Here is a 17987-nt window from a genome sequence, read left to right as displayed (position 1 = left end):
GTGTGGCCGCCCCAAGCACCTGCTTGGTAAGCTGGTGCCTGGAGCCGGCCCTGCATCCCAGTGCTCTGTAACAAAACTGCCGTGGGAAGTAATATGCATGACTCCACACTATCTGCACCCAGCACAGTGTGTGAAATTATCTGACCAGATGACCCGTCATGTTGCTGCAGCTCAGCTGATAAAACAGTGACTCTGCAGACATGGTGGGAATTTAAATCTTTCCCCTGTGAACTAAGTATTTGCTTAGCAAACACAATTACTTTCAGTGAATTCTACAGGATAAAGTCCCTTCCCTGCATAGCCCACTTTCCTGTTAATGAGATTAAGGGCTTGGGCAAGCCAGGGACTGCTTTAATAAATGATTAGCAGAGCTTTAGCAAACTCTTATCTGACCAACCACCCGCATGCCCTTCTGGAGGTCCACATAGGGGAAAACAGAGTGGGAATGTGTGGGACAATACAGTATAGGGGTTCTGTTTCCATCAGACAGTGTATGGGAAGCATATGATGAGCAACTTGGCATCTTCCATGCAACATCCCAACTCTTCTCTTATCCACTTGCTTTTTGATATTCTTTAATATTCAGTGTCCAGGGATGACGTTCAGCAAGAGCAATGTAGCATTAGGTTGAGAAGCTGGAGCAATGGAAACCCTAGTTCTAGTTAAGCCCTAATACACACACACACACACACACACACACACACACACACACACACACACACACAGTGTGGAACTGGGAATTATAAACCTGTTATTTCTTCTGCTAAAAAATCTGAATCTGTTAACTCATTATGCTGCTTCTGCTTCAGCAGTAGCCATCAAAAAAAGATATCTGATTGCTAGGTTCCATTAAAACACAGTGAAAATATGATGGTGACTTCATATAAATCAATGGTGCAGCAATAATCTAGATGCAGCTACCAGTTTAAGATTCCTCACCTGCAAGAAATGTGGCTGAACTTGAAAGAATCATGAGGACGGAAAGGACGTTATGTGTATATGAGGGTGAAGCACAGAAACCTGGGATGTTTAGAGAGAAGAGCAACAAGAAACATGATGGAGGTTTTAAAAATGATGAAAGGTTTAGTCATGAGTGACTGAGTGTGTCCCCTTCATCTAGTTTAATACAACTAAGACTAGAGAGGGACTGAATTTTTCTATGTTTGGGGCTTGCTCTTTGAGCTCTGGTCAAGTGAAAAATTCCTCTTTTCTTGCTGATTCCTTTCTAAGCTCCCTCTAGGGTTCTAAATTATGTACTGCATTTACTCACTCCTGTACTATGCAATCTGCATTAGACACAAGTAATGACCAGTAAATTTAGTAGTGATTAAAGAAAATTTACAGGAAATGATTACATAATGTAAAGGTAATCTGAGGCACTTACATTTGCAAGCAATGAGTGAATCAAATACATCAGTAGAATTCAAGAATCTGCTGTGTCCGTTTAGCAGTCATTTATTGTAAGAGAGGAGCTTAGTCCAAACTGAATAAAGAATAAAATGAACTTTATTCTTAAGGTCACCAGATGATCGTGCACAGAGGTCTGTCTAGTACTTATGGGCCCACACCATCAATTGTCTGATCTAGTATGGCTAATGCTATAAAACCATAGAACCAGCATTCCTTGGTTTTACATAACTTTGTGTATATGAGAGAAGGATGATTATGTATGTATGAAATCAGGAGTCCTTGGACTCTGAACTACATGGCTTAGGAAAATCTCTGTAAAAATTTAAATCAGGAGGCCCAGGAACCTGAGTTTTGAGAGAAGGAAAGTGGAGTAGATGAAAGTTTATGATGATTAACAGATGGTTCAGGCAATGGTGCTATAAGGAGGGCTATGGGATGTTCAACCACTGGGTGGCATTCATGGACACAGGACTGTTTCTCATGGGATGGACTCTGCTTGAGTGGGGGGAAACAGACTTCTGGGAGGTTAGCACAACTGATTAAAAGAGCTTTAAACTAGTAATTTGGGGGAGACGCTCAAGTAATCTCCATGCCTGATTTTAATATTGAACAGGAGGAAAATCAATTAAAAGAGGATACAACAATGGAGAAAAGAACAACAGAGGATAGGGGATTGGACATCAAGAGGAAAGATAGTGACAATACCACTGACCGCAATTGTCAGGTAGGTGACACTGGTAGTAAAATGACTGTACCTGAGCGAGGAATCTGAGTGAAGCCAAGCAGAAACTGCTAAGATGACTGCACACCAATGCAAGAAGCCTGGATAACAAAATGGAGGAACTGGAAGTCATAGGGATAATAGAAACATGGTAGAACAGTAGGCATAACTGCAATACAGGTATTGAAGTGTATGTGTGTTTAGGAAAGATAGAAATAAAGCCAACAGTGGTGAAGTAGCCTTGTATATTAATGACAAGGTAGATCATAAAGAAATTAGAAGTGATGGAGTCTGTTTGGGTCAAAATCACTTTGGGGAAGAAAGAAAACAGATGCTCCACTAGGATAGTCCTTGGGGTCTGCTACAAATCCCAAGGATCTGATCTGGATATAGATAGAAATCTCTTTAATATTTTTAATGAAATAAATACTACTGGGGATTGTGTGATTATGGGAGACTTTAATTTCCCAGTACAGATTGGAAGACAACTGCTACTAATAATGGTAAGGCCCCGGTATTCCTGTATGTTAAAACCGTTAGATTTCTTCACCAAACCAACAAAAGGTGATGTCATTTTAGATTTGGTGTTGATAAGTAGCGAGGTCCTCACAGAAGAACTGGTCGTAGAGGACAGCCTTGGTTTGAGTGATCATGAGTTAATTCAGTTTACACTAAATGGAAGGATAAACAGAAGTAAGTCTGCAACTAGGGTCCTTGATTTCAAAGGGCAAACTTTACAAAATTAAGGGAATGAATTAGGGAAGTGGACTGGACTGAAGAATTTAAGGATCAGAATGCAAAGGAGGCAGAGGCTTGGAATTATTTAAAGTCAAAATTGCAGAAACTATCTGGAGCCTGCATTCCCAAGCAAAAGGAAACAATTCGTAGGGAAGGAATGCAGACCAAACTGGATAAAACAAGCATCTCAAAGAAGTTATGAGAAAGCCTACAAGGAATGGAAGAAGGGATGGATCAGCAAGGAAAGTTACCTCTTGGAGGTCAGAAAGTATAGGGAAAATGTGAGAATTGCCAAAAGCCAAGCAGAGTGGGACCTTGCAAAGGAAATTCAAACCAATAGTAAATGGTAAATCCAAATCCAAAGTAAATGGTTCTTTAGACATATAAATAAAAATAAAACAAGGAAAAAGGAAGCAGGATGCTAAGCACTGAGGATGACGTGGACATTAAAGACAATCTAGGTATGTCCTAACACCTAAACAAATACTTTTCCTTCATTTTTAATAATGGTAATGAGGAGCTTGTGGACAGTGGCAGGGTGGTTAATGGGAAAAAGGGTATGGAAGTATAAATTACCACATTTAAGGTGGAAGCCAAACTCAGACGGCTTAATGAGACCAAACTGGGGGCCTGGATAATCTCCATCCAACAATATTAAAGGAATTGGCACATGAAATTGCAAGCTCAATAGCAAGGATTTTTAAGGAATTTGTCATACCCTATGACTGGAGGTTTGCAAATATAATTCCTATATTTAAGAAAGGGGAAAAAAGTGAACTGGGAAATTATAGGCCAGTTAGTTTGATCTCAACTGTGTGCAAGGTTTTAGAACAGCGGTCGGCAACGTTCGGCACGCGGCTTGCTAGGGTAAGCACCCTAGCGGGCCGGGCCAGTTTATTTACCTGCTGACGCGGCAGGTTCGGCCGATCGTGGCCCCCACTGGCCGCGGTTCGCCGTCCCGGGCCAATGGGGGCGGCGGGAAGCGGCGCGGGCCGAGGGATGTGCTGGCCGCTGCTTCCCACCGCCCCCATTGGCCTGGGACGGCGAACCGCGGCCAGTGGGGGCCGCGATCGGCCGAACCTGCCGCGTCAGCAGGTAAATAAACTGGCCTGGCCCGCTAGGGTGCTTACCCTGGTGAGCCGCGTGCCGAACGTTGCCGACCCCTATTTTAGAACAAATTTTGAAAGAGAGTGGTTAAGGACATAGAGGTAAACGTTAATTGGGATCATATACAACATGGTGTTACAAAAGGCAAATAGTGCCAGACAACCTGAGCTCTTTCTTTGAGAAGATAACCTGAATTTTAATAAAGCATTTGATACAGTTCCACACTGGAAATATTAGTTACATTGGAGAAGATGTAGATGAATATGAGAATCAAAAGGTGGTTAAGGAACTGGTTGAAGGGGAGACTACAATGGGTCATGCTGAAAGGTGAACTGTCAGGCTGAAGGGAGGTTACTAGTGGAGTTCCTCAAAGATTGGTCTTGGGACCAATTTTATTTAACATTGTCATTGCTGACCTTGGCACAAAAAATGGAAGTGTGCAAATAAAATTTGCAGATAGCAGAAAGTTGGGAGGTATTGCCAACACGAGAAGGAACAGAATATCATGCAAGAAGATTTGAACAACCTTGAAAACTCGAGTAATAGAAATGGGATGAAATTTAATAGTGCAAAGTGCAAGATCGTGCACTTAGGGACCAACCACAAGAATTTCTGCTATAAGTAGAGGACGATTCATTTTGAAGCGACAGATGATGAGAAAGACCTTGGTGTACTGGTTGATCACAAAATAACTCTGAGCTGTGAAAAAGGCTAATGTAAGCCTAAAATTCATTAGGGTGTATTTCCAGTAGAAACAGAGGAGCATTATTACCATTATTCAAGGCACTGATAAGACCTCATCTGGAATAATGTTTAAGGAAGATGAATTCAAACTGGAACTGGTACAGAGAAGAGCTACTAGGATGTTCAGAGGAATGGAAAACATACCTTATGAGGGGAGACTTAAGGAGCTTGGCTTATTTAGCCTAACAGAACGAAGGCTGAGGGGAGATATAATTGCTCTCTACAAATACATCAGAGGGATAAACACCAGGGAGGAAGAGGAATTATTTAAGTTAAGAGCCAATGTTGGCACAAGAACAAATGGCTATAAACTGGCCATCAATAAGTTTATTTCCGAAATTAGATAAGAGTTTCTAATCATCAGAGGAGTGAAGTTCTAGAACAGCCTTGCAAGGAGAGCAGTGGGGATAAAAAACTTAACTGGTTTCAAGACTGAGCTTGAAAGGTTAATAGAGGGGATATTATAATGAGATTACTTACAATGACATATGACCTGCAACTGCTATTAGCAAATATCTTCAATGGCCGAAGATGAGACACTAGATGGGAAGGGCTGTGAGTTACTAAAGAGAATTTTTTTCCAGGTATCTGGCTGGTGGGTCTCACCCACACGTTCAGGGTCAAACTGCGGCCATATTTGGGTTAGGAAGAATTTTTCCCCAAGTCAGATTGACAAAGACCCTGGGGTTTTTTTCACCTTCCTCTGCAGCCTGGGGCATGGGTCACCTACTGGTTTGTACTAGTGTAAATGGTGAACTCTCTGTAACTTGACATCTTTAAATCATGATTTGAGGCCTTCAGTAACTCAGCCAGAGGCTAGGTGTGTGTTACAGGAGTGGGTGGGAGAGTTTCTGTGGCCTGCAATGTGCAGGAGGTCAGACTAGATGAGCACAATGGTCCCTTCTGGCCTTAAAATTCTATGAGTAAAGAAGATGAGAGCCAGTGAGTACATAACTAAAGGGATTTGGAATGTTATATAGAGACTTTCACCTCTTGATTGCTGGTTTGAATCCAGTCCAATTAAGTACCTTCCAAAAGTCATTACTATCTGATTGATGGCTGGTAAGAGACTGGAAAGGAAAATTGAGTAGGCCTAAACTCTGGTCAAGAAAACTGTGTACGTGCTAAAGTCTGGTCAGGCTGTGTGTACGTGGTCAAAGGGCAGCAGGAGAAAGAAAAAAAAATTACAAGTGACACAATTGCAACAGCAAATTTTAAGAAATATAAGCTTCAAAAAAATAAACCTGTGAATAACAGGAAAAGCTTGTTTCCTAATAAAGAAAAAGTATTAATGAGGAAGTGTGCTTGACTAAATGTGGTTCCATGGACAAAGCGAGAGCCACAGCCAAATCACCACTAAATTCACAGGACAAAGAAGGAAAGGTGGGCAGAAGAAGGCACAAACTGTGGAAATCATGAGTCCCAGGCCATGGAACCCCACTATGAAAACATTCGGCCTAGAATCTAATCTGGATTCTTCAACCTAACAAATGGCAGTAGACACTGGCCTTTCCTTGACTTTCCCCATTCACTTCGATGTGGCTCCATGCTCCTGACTTCACTGGAGGGTTGCACTGCAGCACGAGCTTGAACAATCCCTGCAATGCTCAGGATTATCCCAGACCTTTTACAAGAGTCAGGGATCCACCAGGGGTCACCCTCTCATCAATAATCTACCCACCTCATTAAACTCTCTGAATCATGTGACATTCACTCCTGACAACTTCACACTGCTGCCCCTTTGTTATATTCCTCAAACCCATGGGTATATGTTCAAGTAAAATATTAATACAGGTCTACTCACGGGATCAAATACCACCCATCCCATTACTGACTGAAAGTCACTACCATCTTATAGTAGTTTCATGGCATCTGCTATGTGGTCTCAGCTCACGATCACAGTAGGTTCCCAACAGTCCCTTATTACAACAGATGTCCTTTATTTTTTCATCTCTGTGAAGCAAGATTGGGAGTTTTTGAGTGCTGCAAAACACAACAAGAAATACCCTTGGTGAATGTAGGTGAGTGGTGCTTATTATTATTATTATTATTATTAATAATAATAATTAATTAATGGTGATGAAAATAATGATAACAATATCGGGAAGAGGGGGGGTGAGGGTGCTAAGAAAACAGTCCCTTGCTTTTGAAATACAATGTTGGCAACCCTACATCATAGAAACCACTTTCGGAATTGCCAATAAATGTTAGTCCCAACCAGGAGCCTGAGAACTGAATAGGCCATCCATGACCGCTATTCTGACGGAGCACTTGAGTACACTAGTATTTTCCACCAGTGCTAGCACCACTCACGTGCAACCCGTTGGGTATAATAGGTAAGAAATGCACACAGGTCAGTACCCAGCTGCACTTAGCTCATGCTTGGCACAGCTGAGTGGGGGAAGGCAAAGCTGGCTAGAGTGCTGTTCTAACTTACAGCAGCTAGAGCAGTTCCCTTGGGGCCAATCCAGCACTGCCCCCAACCAGCCCTAGCACACCCACCCAGCTGGGGTTGGAGAAGCAGAGAGAGTAAAGCCAGCTAATGGTGGCTTTATACCATCCAAGGATTCCTCCATGTTAGGGGAATCCTCCACTGTCCTTGTAGGGTAGCATTAAGGGACAGCAATGCAGTGATCTTACAGGGAGCTGAAGATCAAGTACTTAGTTTGGACGCTCTCCTAGATGTAGTCCCTTTGCTCTGTTGCTGCCCATGTCGTGCCTGTTCTATAGATAAACGGAGGACCTCAGTCTCAAAGGCTGCACCTTTCACCAGCACCAAATTCACTTAAAATAATAAAAGAAACAAATCTGACTGCAGGATGCTAACTCCATAACCCAGTGACAGCCAGCAGGTTTACAGTACCTGGGCCAAACTTGCTAATGAGCTCAAAGGTGTTCAACAAATTGTACCTGTCCTTCCAGAATGTGGGGAGAATATCCTCACTACCACCTTCAGGCAAAGAATAAACAAGAAACGACCCTTTATTCTTTCAATGCTGTCACTAAAACACCAGCTGTCAGGCACTTGGGGGCAGGAAAAAAACAACCAAACCCACTGGAATTGACACAGGATTTTTTGAAATTGCAGTAAGAAATCACAATGCACAGAACCAAACAAAAGATAAATGCAGGGGCCGAAAATGAAAGGCAGACAAAGGACAGAGAGGAATTAGCTGCTGGGAGGAAAGGAACTGTGAGTACTGATTTGAAATTTCTCAGCCCACCTAAGGGAAGGAGGTGGGGAGTAGAGGGGGCGAGAATCTGTTTCTCTCTTATGTTTGTCTCTCTGCATCCTCTCTGTCTCACCCGCTCTTTCTTTTGCCCTTCCCTCTCCTTCCCCCACTCCCACTCTCTTTTTCCAGAGAATGAATTTGCTGATTTGGCTGAATTGGAATTCCTTACCTCGATACAGACCTTTAATTCCTCTGCTTGGCCAGTGGGGAGAACTAAAGCTTGCATCCGTGTTTGTCAATCAGTCTCTCTCCCCCCCACACTCTCACACACATCCCTTTGCTTTCTCCCCACTGAGAGGAGACTCATAGGACCTGCACAAGCACTGGGAGACAGTGGATGGAGGGCAGGAGGGAAGAAAGCTGATATTGAACTCATTCACAGAGTCCAGCTCAGCAACAAAGGATGCACTCAATCCATCAGCGCACCAGCAACTGCTAACCTGTTGCCTGTTTTAAGGCCTTTATCTACTGACAGTCAGCGCCAATCAGTAACATCTTGAAAATCAAGCACCAGACAAGCTTGGAAGGCCGTCTTACTGCAGTAGTAACTCTTGTTCCATACCAGTCTCACTTGCTCCAAACTGCAGTCAGTGCCCTTTAAAAGCTCCTTTAAAAAAGGGAACTTTGTCAATTGCCCAGTGTTAGATCATTGGGAATGTCCTGCTCTGGAGCTCCTTGAGAAGGAAGAAATATCAGCAAACTCTTATGGTAGCAGCTGGACTATCCTGATCTGCAGGTCCTTCAGAAAGGGGAAATCTATTCCATGGTGTTAGCCAGCAGATCATGCCCAGATAGGAAGCTCTTTGAGAAGGGAGAAAATTTAATACCTTGTTGTTAACTACCAGGCCGGGGCTCCTTTAGACAGGCATGGTGGGGGGGGGGGGAGATATCAGTACCCCACTGTAAGCAGGCAGGCACTAGTGTAGTGGTAATTTTGGAAGTGCAAGAGCTCTAAACCCACATATTGAAATGTTAAACTACGGCACCAGCTGAGAGGAGGAGGTGGAGGATTGGAAGCTGCCTAAGCCCCAACTGATGCAATGGAGACATGGTAGGGAGCTGTAGGAAGCACTGGCACTGAAATGACTCAGAATGAAAAAGGAGGGGGAAGGGACGGAAGGTGGGTGGGTGAGGGAGAGAGAGGTGCTGTAAGGAGAGGCTGTTTTTGCTGTCTGAATCCTGAATCTGGGTAGGAGTGGGAAGTCTGAGGGTCCTTTCATGGGAAAACTTCGGAAAACCAGATACCACCTAGAAGCATTTTAAATTAAAAAAATGTGACTCCTCTCTCTCTGACCTCATTTTCTTTTCTTTCTTTTTACTTCAGTTTCCCTGATTAGGTCAGGCAACGGTGGCCTTTCCCTACTACTCCTGCAGTTGCCTTTGCCTGCATTGGCTCCTTGAGAGGCAGCACCTCCTACCTGTGACTGACAAGGGGCTGCTATTCCTCCATGGCTTGTTATGTGACTATTCGGTTAGACTCATCCTGCTGTTTCTCCCTTCTCCTTTCCCTCCCTAACTAGCCTTTGCTCCTAGCCCCATTTTCAGTCTGTTCTTTGTTGTCTCTTTCTCCCCTTGCCCATTCTGCCCCTTCTCGAGCCCCACTCCCCCTTTGCTCTCAGGTTCTGTTTCCCATTGGCTCTATGTAGGCTAGACTATGCCAACTAAGTACTGCCCTGAGGAGGACAAGCAAGAGCCACCCATCCCATGTGAAGTTGGGAGAGGGCTTGTGCAGTCATAGTCCCTCCCCAGTTCATAAGGGAAGCATGCAGGCTGCCCTGTCTTTGGGTGCTCCCTACAGCAGGCCTGGACCCCTGCGTGAGCCAATGAGAGGGTGGACGCAGCCTTGCCTCCTTCACACCCCTTTGGACTGGTGTGTGTGCTGCCAGGAGCGCCGGAAGGGAGCAGTTCCTACAATTGTTCCTGGCCCTAGCGTGGGCGTGTCCACTGGGGAGCAAAGGCTCCCTGTGCTATCCCTCTGGCACAGCAGCCAAGGACAATCTGTTCCTCTGAGTTCACACTGTCTCCTCCCCAAAGCCCAATACTTCCCTTTCATACTCCCACACACCAACCCACTGAAGCAATCCTCCGCCACCAAACACCCCAATTCCTGCTCACCCCAGTTAACAGTCATCCACAGTGGCACCGTCGTCAGCATCCTAGGACAGAAGCGCCTGAGCGTCGCTCTGGTCCCAGCCACACACATCAGACCCAAAGTTATCAGACAGGGAACGTCAGAGGGAATTTCTCAATCTAACACTGTCTGGTAGGGAGCAATCTCCCTCTGAGTCCCTCAGCTCAAAGTGAGGTGGGGAGAGGGATGCAGCAAAAGCAATACCAACCTGAGAGGAGGGTGATGCCACCCTGGGAGGAAGGAGGAAGTTGGGAGCAACCGATGTCCCCTAGCCAGGAGGAAGCAGAAAGAGAGCAATACCTCCCTGGCCCACTCACCTGGAAGGCAGAGAGCTGCCACTCTGACCCATTAGCCATGCACCATTTCAGTGTTAGGACCACAGTATAACCCTTAAGCCCCAAATCTCTGTGACCACTATCTTTTGGGGGCATGCAGTGAGGCTTTCAGGATATCAGAAGCCTTCTCCCCATAGATATTGCTGATCACTCTCACCTCTATCTGTCCTCCTGTAGGCCCCCAAGGGACTTCTCAAACCTTGGATTTTGGCCAAAGAATACAAACCACTGCAAAAATATCAGAGAGGACTCCCCCAGGTTTCTCCTTTCTCCCAGTGGGAGGTGATCACCCCAGTTCTCCTGAATCGTTCTCCAACACCCTACACCCAAAGCCCAGCTGCATTCGAATTTCATGTTGAAGTTGGGAGGGAGAAGGCTGGGGGTGGGAGGGAATGTGTAAAAGAGAGAACGCTGGCAGGGAGCAGCACTGACTGTGACCTAACAATGCATTCCTGCCTCTAACTTCCATGACCCTGATAAACAACACACCAGACTTTGCTAACTGAGACAAACACACATTCACCCTGCATTTCTCTGCATGTCTCTTACTCACATCATCACCAGATGTAATCCTCCCCCCACCACTGCTCCGCGTCGCCAAGGACTTTCACACACAGGCTCCAGGAAAAGACACAAGCGGCACCCCATGGAATCCAAAAAGTTATTCATCTTTGTGGTAGGCAAACCCTTACCTGTTACCCACAGCAGAACGATCCATCCTACCAAGAATCCATCCATCGTCCTTGTCTTTCCATGCAGGAAAGAAAGACAGACGGGGAGGAAAAAAAACTGGAACCACAAAGAAAAATAAAGAGCCCTCCTGGTATGAATCAACTGGCACCTAAGTATTCCCTTCACCGTTATCTGCGGGGCTCAGCAGCCACCCAGTGTGTGAATCGTAGAGACTTCTGAATGGAAGCTACCACTGTGTTGGGGACGAAAGGAAAGGTACTTTTAGGTCCCAGGTTTCCACTCCCCCAGTGGCCTCCAGATCAATCTCAGATGAGATTGGAAACCTCTACTTAGCAAGCTATATTTCCACAGATTGAGCCCAAACAGCAGGAAAGCTCTTTTTTTTCTTTTTGCTCCACTCCTCCTCCTTTTACCCCCCCCGTACTGCAGGCTGCTGTGGTAACGGGAGTTTCTAAATCACATGGCTGTCCATTGAAGCTGTCCAGGAGCAAAAAAGAGTTCATCGCTGAGCAATCCAGTGTCTAGTGGCAGGGAGCGAGACAGTGGGTGAGAGACAGAGAAGAGCAAGCTGAGGAGAGAGGCTGTGTGTATGTGCGACAAACTAGATCTAAGGTGCAGAGAATGCATGCATGAAAATAGAACTGCGGTGCATAGAATGCATGTGTATGTAACAGGAATCAAGGAGCACTGTGCCTGCCTACACACCATGGAGGGGCACAGCATTGTGTATATATGAACAGAGCTAGAACAGAGGAGCATGCAAACAGCATTGTGTGTTTATGACTAGAACTGAGGAGTGCACACACACAATGTTGTATGGTGTGTATGTGTGTAATTGAAATGTACTAACTTCCAAACTTAAGTAGACCCTAAAATAAATAAAATTCAGTAACATGCCAGCTGCACATCATTAAGAAAGCTCTTGTTTTATTCAACTATCTTCCTGTATACAGAGACAGATGTAAATTGGCTGCCACCAATTGAAGGTAGATTTTTAAGGTAGACTCTGGTTTGATTTGCAAAAAAGGTCTGCAAACAATCAAGCACATTTAATGTGTGTGTGCAATTGCTGCAATTCAGCATCATGTGCAACGGGCCTACTATGCACCCAACTGGCTGCTTATATGCTTAATTATTCGTGTTACATTCACAGTTGTGATAATTGTGCACACAAAATTAAATGTGCTTGCATTTGCTACGTGCACAACTTTGAAAATCTGCCCATTAAATTGCACACCTTATGCTATACCAAGCCACACAAAATACCAACCCTACACATATTTCTCCCCTTAATTAACGAAATTTATAAACTAGAAAATAAGTGTAGATTACTGTACTAAAATCCTCTAAATTCTGACCCAAAACATGGTGGGGTGACTAACAACTATAATTTCAAGTATCAGAGGGGTAGCCGTGTTAGTCTGTATCCACAAAAACAACCAGGAGTCCGGTGGCACCTTAAAGGCTAACAGATTTGAAAAAGTGCATCTGAAGAACTGGGTTTTTTAACCCACGAAAGCTTCTGCCCAAATAAATCTGTTAGTCTAGGGTTACCATATTTTGTGCCTCCCAAAGGAGGACACTCCACGGGGCCCCGCCCCCCGCCCCAACTCCGCCCCCTCCCCAAAGTCTCCGCCCCCTCCCCTGCTTCCCGCGAACATTTGAGTCGCGGGAAGCCTGAAGCAGGTAAGGGGGAGTGTGGGGGGAGGAGGCGCGGCCCAGGCTGTCCTCGGCCCTGGGGTGCCGGCCCCGGGCCCGGCCCCCGGCCTGGCCCCCGGCCCCGCCGGCCCGGCCCTGGTGGAGCCCCCGAGCCCCCGGCCGAGCCCCCGAGCCCCCGGCCCGGCCCCGGCGGAGCCCCCGGCGGAGCCCCCGGCCCGGCCCCGGTGGAGCCCCCGAGCCCCCGGCGGAGCCCCCGAGCCCCCGGCGCGGCCCCGGCGGAGCCCCCGAGCCCCCGGCCCGCCCCCGAGCCCCTGGCCCGGCCCCGGCGGAGCCCCCGGCGGAGCCCCCGAGCCCCCGGCCTGGCCCTGGAGCCCCCGGCCAGGCACCGCACCGCGGGCCCGGCCCCGGAGCCCCCGGCCCGGCCTGACACCGCCGGCCCGGCCCCCGAGTCCCCGGCCCGGCCCCGCCGGAGCCCCCGAGCCCCCGGCCCGGCCCCGGAGCCCCCGGCCAGGCACCGCACCGCGGGCCCGTCCCCGGAGCCCCCGGCCCGTCCCGGCCCCCAAGCCCCCGGCCCGTCCCAGCCTCCAAACCCCCGGCCCGACCCCCGAGCACCCGCACTGCCGGCCAGCATGTCCCGATTTTCCCGGACATGTCCAGCTTTTTGGGCTTTCCCCCCGGACGGGGATTTGGAGCCCAAAAAGCCGGACATGTCTGGGAAAATCCGGACGTATGGTAACCCTATGTTAGTCTTTAAGGTGCCACCAAACTATAATTTCAGATGATCAGGATGCCTTCTAGCTCTCACTGCATGATATCTGGGTTGTGGGGTTCTGGGTTTTCATTACAACATGATATAGTATAGAAAAGGACTTCTGAGTGGAATCATTACTGGCGTGGAAGCAGAAGCTGACCGAAGATCATTTACTAACATTGAAGATGAAAGTGGCTCTGAAATAGAAGAGTTATAGCAAAAAAAAAAAGTGCCCCATTCACACGTTTAGTACCTAAGGCTCTTGAACTTTCTGTGACAGCTGAAGAGGGTGGTATAGTCAGTGGGGCCATTTATATGTTTGAAGTTAAGCGTGGGCTTAAGTGCTTTGCTGCATCAGTGCTCAGCACCTTGCAGTTTACAGACTACTGTTTGCAGCTGAGTCAGCACAGTTTCAATTTGAACTTTGCTGACATTTGGAAGTTTTTCTTCATAATCATAAGGGCTAGATTTTTTTTATTACGACTTTGAGTCTGTAGATGCTGATGAACCACATCGGAGAAGGGAGTGGCCTTCAACTTTGTCCTCTTCTGGATCTTCAGATATAAAATATTCTGATTTTCCTATGCCACATCAGGTCCAAAACTTGGGACATACTGGACTGTACACTGTACTATAGGCAGAGTGCATTGTAATGCCAATAGTTAGGATTGCATTAGCATTTCCATTCTAAAGGGTATTTTCCAATTGCCTATAAACTGCACCTACGTTTGCCTTTCAGAGTGAAGAAGAAGAAGAAGAACTCCACATGGACTCCTCCTGAGGGTCGAAATGACAGTCTGGACCTATACATAGAATGCTTCCACTGACGTGCACAGGCAGAAATTGTGGAAAAACAACATCACTTGCCTCATAACCTAAGTCGTGCAGAATGCAATGCCATCCACAGCCTTAGAAACCACCCTGACATCATCAAAGAGGCTGATAAAGGAGGTGCTGTTGTCATCATGAACAGGTCTGATTACCAAAAGGAGGCTGCCAGACAACTCTCCAATACCAAATTCTACAGGCCACTTCCCTCAGATCCCACTGAGGAATACACTAAGAAACTGCACCATCTACTCAGGACACTCCCTACACTAACACAGGAACAAATCAAAATACCCTTAGAGCCCCGACCGGGGTTATTCTATCTACTACCCAAGATCCACAAACCTGGAAATCCTGGACGCCCCATCATCTCGGGCATTGGCACCCTCACTGAAGGACTGTCTGGATATGTGGACTCCCTACTCAGACCCTACGCCACCAGCACTCCCAGCTATCTCCGTGACACCACTGATTTCCTGAGAAAACTACAATGCATTGGTGACCTTCCAGAAAACACCATCCTAGCCACCATGGATGTAGAGGCTCTCTACACAAACATCCCACACACAGCTGGAATACAAGCTGTCAGGAACAGTATACCTGATGATGCCACAGTGCAACTGGTTGCTGAGCTCTGTGACTTTATCCTCACACACAACTATTTCAAATTTGATGACAATATATACCTCCAGACCAGTGGCACCGCTATGGGCACCCCAGGGCCCCACAATATGCCAACATTTTTATGGCTGACCTGGAACAATGCTTCCTCAGCTCTCGTCCACTCATGCCCCTTCTCTACCTACGCTACATTGATGACATCTTCATCATCTGGACCCATGGGAAGGAGACTCTGGAAAAATTTCACCACGATTTCAACAGCTTCCACCCCACAATCAACCTCAGCCTGGACCAATCTACACGGGAGGTCCACTTCCTAGACACCACGGTGCAAATAAGTGACGTTCATGTTAACACCACCCTATACTGAAAACCCACCGACCGCTATGCCTACCTTCATGCCTCCAGCTTCCATCCCGGACATACCACACGATCCATTGTCTACAGCCAAGCACTGAGATACGACCGTATCTGCTCCAACCCCTCCGACAGAGACCAACACCTACAAAATCTTCACCAAGCATTCTCAAAACTATGATACCCGCATGAGGAAATAAGGAAACAGATCAACAGAGCCAGACATGTACCCAGAAGCCTCCTACTGCAAGACAAGACCAAGAAAGAAACCAACAGAACTCCACTGGCCATCACATACAGTCCCCAGCTAAAACCTCTCCAACGTATCGTCAGTGATCTACAACCCATCCTGGACAACGATCCCTCACTTTCACAGGCCTTGGGTGGCAGGCCAGTCCTCGCCCACAGACAACCCGCCAACCTGAAGCATATTCTCATCAGTAACTACACACCGCACCATAGTAACTCTAGCTCAGGAACCAATCCATGCAACAAACCTCGATGCCAACTCTGCCCACATATCTACACCAGCGACACCATCACAGGACCTAACCAGATCAGCCACACCATCACCGGTTCATTCACCTGCACGTCCACCAATGTAATATACGCCATCATATGCCAGCAATGCCCCTCTGATATGTACATCGGCCAAACTGGACAGTCCCTACATAAAAGGATAAATGGACACAAATCAGATATTAGGAATGGCAATTTACAAAAACCTGTAGGAGAACCCTTCAATCTCCCTGGACACACAATAGCAGATTGAAAGGTAGCCATCCTGCAGCAAAAAAACTTCAGGACCAGACTTCAAAGAGAAACTGCTGAGCTTCAGTTCATCTGCAAATTTGACACCATCAGCTCAGGATTAAACAAAGACTGTGAATGGCTAGCCAGCTACAAAAGCAGTTTCTCCTCCCTTGGTGTTCATACCTCAACTGCTAGAAGAGGGCCTCATCCTCCCTGATTGAACTAACCTCGTTATCTCTAGCCTGACTCACTCTTGCTTGCATATTTATACCTGCCTCTGGAAATTTCCACTACATGCATCCGAAGAAGTGGGTATTCACCCACGAAAGCTCATGCTCCTATACGTCTGTTAGTCTATAAAGTGCCACAGGACTCTTTGCTGCTTTTACAGATCCAGACTAACACGGCTACCCCTTTGATACTTGACACCATTAAGGATTGTGGCCCATTGTGCTAAGCACTGTATATATATATATATATATATATATATATATATATAAAAAACAAAGTCTCTGCCCCAGAGTTTAAAATTCTATGTACTTTGAATAGAATTTCTCATTAAGTATACTATCTCTCAGAGTTCTGTTGCCTCTGTACATGCACACAGAAGGAAATGGAGTGGAATTTTTCATTCAGGGCCAGACCCCGTTTAGTGTAAATTAGTGTAGTTCCACTTAAGTAAATGGAGCTATGTTGACTGACATCAGCTTTTTTCCAGTCTCTTTCCCTTCACTGTACTCCTGACAATCCTCTCAAAATTTGTGGTAAAATTCTGGCCCCATTGAATTAAATGGCAAAGCTCCCATTGACTTCATGAGATCAAGATTTCATCCCCGATCCACAGCCCCTTGTAACAAGGCTGTTGTTGATGATCTCTCTGATGATAAACACTGGGATCAGTACAACCTCTTATGCGTCACTGGTGTTAGTCACTCCTGAATTTTTTTTCCTTCACCAGTATTTTCAAGTAAGCTTGGCATAAGTCAGTTTAAATAAACTTTTGACTCTGACTAAGGAAGGAAAGAGATTTTCAATACAAGGAAGTGTTATTGTTCTGGATGCAACATTGGATTTATAATCACTTTGTACCATCCAAATATGTGGACATTTCAATCCTTTTTCACTAGACAGGAAATGCTAATTCATTATGCATGACAGATGACAATACCACCGCTTCAGCTAATGTTCCAGATCTGCTTAGACCTTTGGTCTGAATGTCTATGGTATTATCTTCCCCTTGCAACTTTTAGGCTGGCTGCCTGGCTTAATAGTTAACTTTTTAGTGATGACTTTAATTTTGTCCAGTTCTTGAAAACAGAATAGGGTTGCCAACTTTCTAATTGCACAAAATCAAACTCCCTTGCTCCGCCCCCTGCCTCACCCCTTCCCTGAGGCCCTGCCCCTTCTCCAAGGCTCCGCCCCCACTTACTCCATCCCTCCTCCCTCTGTTGCTCGCTCTCCCTCACCCTCACTCACTTTCATTGGGCTGGGGCAGGGGGCTGGGATGCGGGAGGGGGTGCAGGCCCCGGGTTGGGGCTGGAAATGAGGGGTTCAGGGTGCGGGAGGGGGCTCAGGGCTGGGGCAGGGGGTTGGGATGCAGGAGGGGGTGTGGGGTGAGGACTCCGGGAGGGAGTTAGGGTGTGGGAGGGGGTTCTGACTGGGGCAGGGGATTGGGGTGTGGAAGGGAGTTCGGGGTGCGGGCTCTGGCTGGGTGGCGCTTACTTCAGGTGGTTCTCAGAAGCTGCCAGCATGTCCGGCTCCTAGGTGCAAGGGCAGCCAGGGGCCTCTGCGCGCTGCCCGCACCTGCAGGCGCTGCCTCTCCCCCCCCTCCCGTAACTCCCATTGGCTGCGGTTCCTGACCAATAGTAGTTGTGGAGCTGGCGCTTGGGGTGAGAGCAGCACGCAG

General features: G+C 46.8%; 1 protein-coding gene and 1 long non-coding RNA gene across 17 annotated transcripts in view; one reads left to right on the top strand and one right to left on the bottom strand.

The window, feature by feature from the left end:
- ILDR2 (immunoglobulin like domain containing receptor 2) overlaps window positions 1-11248 on the bottom strand; it is a 49257-nt gene extending 38009 nt beyond the window's left edge. For 10 of the 16 annotated variants that reach the window (XM_005283696.5, XM_005283697.5, XM_005283698.5 and 7 more), the window contains exon 1: window positions 11112-11248. In XM_005283696.5, the coding sequence (XP_005283753.1) occupies window positions 11112-11157 (46 nt within the window). In that variant the 5' untranslated portion in view covers window positions 11158-11248. Of the gene's footprint in view, window positions 1-1384; window positions 1484-6524; window positions 6663-11111 lie in introns of those variants that run through there. The other 6 variants (XM_042854099.2, XM_065589498.1, XM_065589515.1 and 3 more) reach the window with 2 other exon arrangements.
- On the top strand, window positions 6602-17574 carry LOC112059295 (uncharacterized). Its single transcript, XR_006175375.2, has 4 exons — window positions 6602-6741; window positions 7809-7913; window positions 8083-11724; window positions 14262-17574. It is a non-coding gene; the product is annotated as an uncharacterized LOC112059295 (long non-coding RNA).
- Window positions 17575-17987: the final 413 nt, after the last annotated feature.

Source organism: Chrysemys picta, chromosome 1 (assembly GCF_011386835.1).
Source record: "Chrysemys picta bellii isolate R12L10 chromosome 1, ASM1138683v2, whole genome shotgun sequence".
In the NCBI taxonomy this organism is placed as follows: domain Eukaryota; kingdom Metazoa; phylum Chordata; order Testudines; family Emydidae; genus Chrysemys; species Chrysemys picta.
The sequence above is the reverse complement of the archived record's forward strand: the minus strand, read 5'-3'. Positions and strand labels throughout refer to the sequence as shown.